This window comes from Vitis vinifera, chromosome 5, assembly GCF_030704535.1.
Source record: "Vitis vinifera cultivar Pinot Noir 40024 chromosome 5, ASM3070453v1".
Taxonomy (NCBI): Eukaryota; Viridiplantae; Streptophyta; class Magnoliopsida; order Vitales; family Vitaceae; genus Vitis; species Vitis vinifera.
Window position 1 is genome coordinate 25,975,814 of NC_081809.1, and position 3,796 is coordinate 25,979,609.

The window sequence follows — 3,796 nt, forward strand, 5'->3', positions numbered from 1 at the left end:
ATAGAAATTTGGAAAATTTGAAGAGGGTTAAAAATATTTTTTAATGTTTGAAAATGATTTTTTTTTTTCTTGAATTTAGGAACATATTTAGCAATGGTTTGATTCTTTACAATAGAACAGTGTTTTCTAACTGTGCGTTTCAAAGAATAATTTTTGTTAAAATATGCATAGCAGTGGTAGATTAGCAATTAAAGGGAAGGATTTTCCAGGACGGGGCAAGTGGAGAGGCACATTACTACAGATCTCTGCTGTCTATCAGCTATCAACTTGTCTTTCTACAGTGGCCATGAATGCTCTTAGGGAAAGACATCCCATTGCGATCAAGGTAGCAACAAGGAAGCATAATAGCTTTTATGAGGGTTTTCTCCTCCAAGTTGCCTTTCCATATGTCTAAATCCACCCAAGAACATCCATTTCTATATATATATATATATTTAGCATCCAAGTATCTCGTCCAGAGTAGAAGGAAGTGAAGTCAGAAAATGGCTCTCAATTTGAATCCCTTGCTTTCTTTTACTTTCCTGCAAATGGGTTATCATACACCTCCCAAATTCTCCATGGCTTCCATGCACCGCTCTGTGTCCAGGTGAGTGTGTTCTTCACTTCTTACAAAAGTTTACGGAATGTTCATACCATCTAGTAGAAAATGACGAGTGTCTATGTTCATTGTTTCATCCTAACCAGTAGTGTCTAACCCTTGTGAAAAGACGGATCCGAATTGTAAGTACCTAATCAAAATTTCTTCTGTTTAATGTAGGGAGATTAAGAATACAAAGAAGACTTCTAGCTCTCCTCGCAAGGTGCAAGTAACCCATTCAATGCCACCACACAAGATTGAGATTTTCAAATCCATGGAGAATTGGGTTGAGGAGAACGTTTTAATTCACCTGAAGCCAGTTGAGAAATGTTGGCAACCTCAGGATTTTCTGCCTCATCCTGCTTCTGATGGATTTCATGAGCGAGTCGAGGAGCTAAAGGAGAGAGCAAAGGGGATCCCGGATGACTACTTTGTCGTTTTGGTTGGAGATATGATCACTGAAGAAGCCCTTCCAACTTACCAAACACTGTTCAATACCACTGATGGAATCCGTGATGAAACAGGTGCAAGCCCCACTTCTTGGGCAACTTGGACAAGGGCATGGACCGCTGAAGAGAACAGGCACGGTGACCTTCTTAATAAGTATCTCTATCTGTCTGGAAGAGTAGACATGAAACAAATTGAGAAGACGATCCAGTATTTGATTAGGGCTGGAATGGTGAGATTCTTGCTGCATACTTTTTTACTGTTTTATCTCCAAAACCACAATATAGTGACAGATTTTGGTAAGACGTAAGGTGGATTTGAAATTGATACACATTACATAACACTTGCCTGATGTAGCTGACAAGAAACCAGGTCTAAAATTTCAGGACTTGTAATCAGTCAGCTGGGTTTTGGGAAAACATCTTTAAAACGATTAGATACAAACATCAAATCAAATCGTGTTTTTCTTTCCTTTTGGTTGGGTCTTCTTCTATGGTGAAGATATTTTCACTAGTTTCTTTAGTACTCGGTTTTTTCTAAAGTCAGTCACAATCTTCACTAGTTCTTGAACTCAAGTTCTTTTTCTCCATCTTTTCATAGGATTTCCAGACGGAAAACAATCCGTACCTTTTATTCATCTATACTTCATTTCAAGAAAGGGCAACCTTCATATCCCATGGCAATACTGCCAGGCTCGCCAAGCAACATGGGGACAAGAGCTTGGCTCAAATATGTGGCATAATAGCCTCAGATGAGAAGCGCCATGAAACTGCCTACACCAAGATAGTGGAAAAGCTCTTTGAGATTGATCCCAATGGGACTGTCTTGGCTTTTGCAGACAGGATGAGGAAGAAAATCACCATGCCGGCCCTCTTGATGTATGATGGATGTGATGACGACCTTTTTGAACACTTCTCAGCAGTTGCTCAGCGGCTTGGTGTGTATACTGCCAAGGACTATGTTGATAACTTAGAATTCTTTGTGGAAAGATGGAATGTGGAAAAGCTAACTGGGCTTTCTAGTGAGGGGCGAAAAGCTCAGGATTATGTTTGTGGGTTAGCTAAAAGATTGAGAACACTGGAGGAGAGAGCTCAAGAAAAGGCTAAGCAAGCACCCACCATTCCTTTCAGTTGGATTTTTGATAGAGAAGTGAAGCTCTGAGTGCAAAATGGAAGACAAGGATTGGTCGTGTTCTCAAAGATCTATCAAGTAATATACAAGTGTAAGCCATCTATGTTTCTCTATCTCAATTTCAATAATCACGATCTCGTCTCATATCACTTCTTAGAATCCTACAAACCAGGGTTTTGGTTTATATCTCATCATTTGGACTGGAGCAGTGCTTTTTTTTTTTTTTTTTAAATTCCTGTAAGATATTGGTAAAAACATCCTTAGCAAAAAGGAAATGATAGGACACTGTACGTATTCCAATCAAGGAAGCAACTTAGAGAGCTCAGCACCGGTGGTGGTGAGAGGTAGTGGAGAAGGAAATTATGGCTCCTTGATAACTGCAAATGCAGCCCCAGTGAGTGAGCCAAAATTTTCCTCTGAAAGTTTTCTGTTCATAATTTACATCTCAGTGCCTGAACCTTCCTGCAATATCTTTTCTAATTAATGAATTTCTTGAAAACTGAACCTAAGAAAAAGCAGAGGAAGTGAAAGTCCAGAAATGAATCTCAACCTAAACCCCCTTACCTTTCAACCCGGGAAGTTTCCTTCTCTTTCTCTCCGTCCCAGATCTTCCAACGTCACCATCGCTTCCACCATCACCTCTGGCTCCGAGTGAGCGTCTTTAATCGAAAATGTTCCTTGAAAAATTCATTTGACTCTCAAAATATTCTATGAATGGATAAATCTTGCTGATGTTCAGTGAAAATAGGGGAAGCAAAGCCCAAATTTATGCATCACAACATGAATAGCAGCTAAACAGCCAAATTGACCAGATGAATTTTTTTTTTTTTTACGGTTTCCTATACTTTCTCGGCAACCAAACGAGTTGAGAGAATAGAGGAAGTTCGCTGATTTGTACAAGGCCAACCTTCGATGCAAGTAATTGCGTCATTTGATGATAATCAATGCTTTTGCTCTGCTAATTGGCTACGGCAACCCTATGTTTGGTTTCCAAGAAAATGACAGAAAAATAAACAGAAAGAAAATCTGAGACTAATGCTTGGCAGATGATCCAAAAACAGAACTCCAAAAGTGAAATAAGCCGGAAAAGTAGGTCTTAATTGCCATATGAAAATATACGAAAAAAAAAAAAAGGATAATTTAAGAATAATTTTAGGGGACAACAGTGTTTTGGATCCGATTTAGCCTAAAAATTAAGATTTGAACTATAAAAGTTGTATAAATGAGAAAGATATAAAATGTGAAGAGACCAATATACCATTTAAAACTATTTTGAGTATTTTCTACCATAATATTTGATAAACTTTTTTATCTTAATTTTTTTATATATAATTATTTTGAAAATTTATTATTTTTAGAAAACTAATTTTTTTAGAAAATATATTCTAAAAATATATCATTTAAAAAAATAATTTTGACATATTTTTAGTTATTTTTTACATACATAATTTTAAATATATATATATATATATATATATATTCCAAAATGTTTGATTTTTAAATAATAATAATAATAATAATTTATTTTTATTTTTATTTTTGAAAAATTGTGCATTTTTTCTCAAATCACTAAATTAAATTAAATTTTATTAAGGTTTACAAAATGAATAAAATTTAAATTAATGTTTTTTTACTTTCTTT

General features: G+C 35.9%; 1 protein-coding gene and 1 long non-coding RNA gene across 2 annotated transcripts; one reads left to right on the forward strand and one right to left on the reverse strand.

Moving 5' to 3' along the window:
- Nucleotides 1-435: 435 nt before the first annotated feature.
- On the forward strand, nucleotides 436-2,346 carry LOC100252677 (stearoyl-[acyl-carrier-protein] 9-desaturase, chloroplastic). The gene is made up of 3 exons (XM_002274616.4): nucleotides 436-586; nucleotides 758-1,256; nucleotides 1,625-2,346. Exons 1-3 carry the CDS (start codon nucleotides 483-485, stop codon nucleotides 2,183-2,185), a joined length of 1,164 nt encoding a protein of 387 aa, XP_002274652.1. The 5' UTR covers nucleotides 436-482; the 3' UTR covers nucleotides 2,186-2,346.
- Nucleotides 2,347-2,415: 69 nt separating this feature from the next.
- On the reverse strand, nucleotides 2,416-3,200 carry LOC109122569 (uncharacterized). Its single transcript, XR_002030051.2, has 2 exons — nucleotides 2,720-3,200; nucleotides 2,416-2,617 (listed from the first exon to the last, which is right to left on the reverse strand). It is a non-coding gene; the product is annotated as an uncharacterized LOC109122569 (long non-coding RNA).
- Between the last annotated feature and the right edge of the window lie 596 nt (nucleotides 3,201-3,796).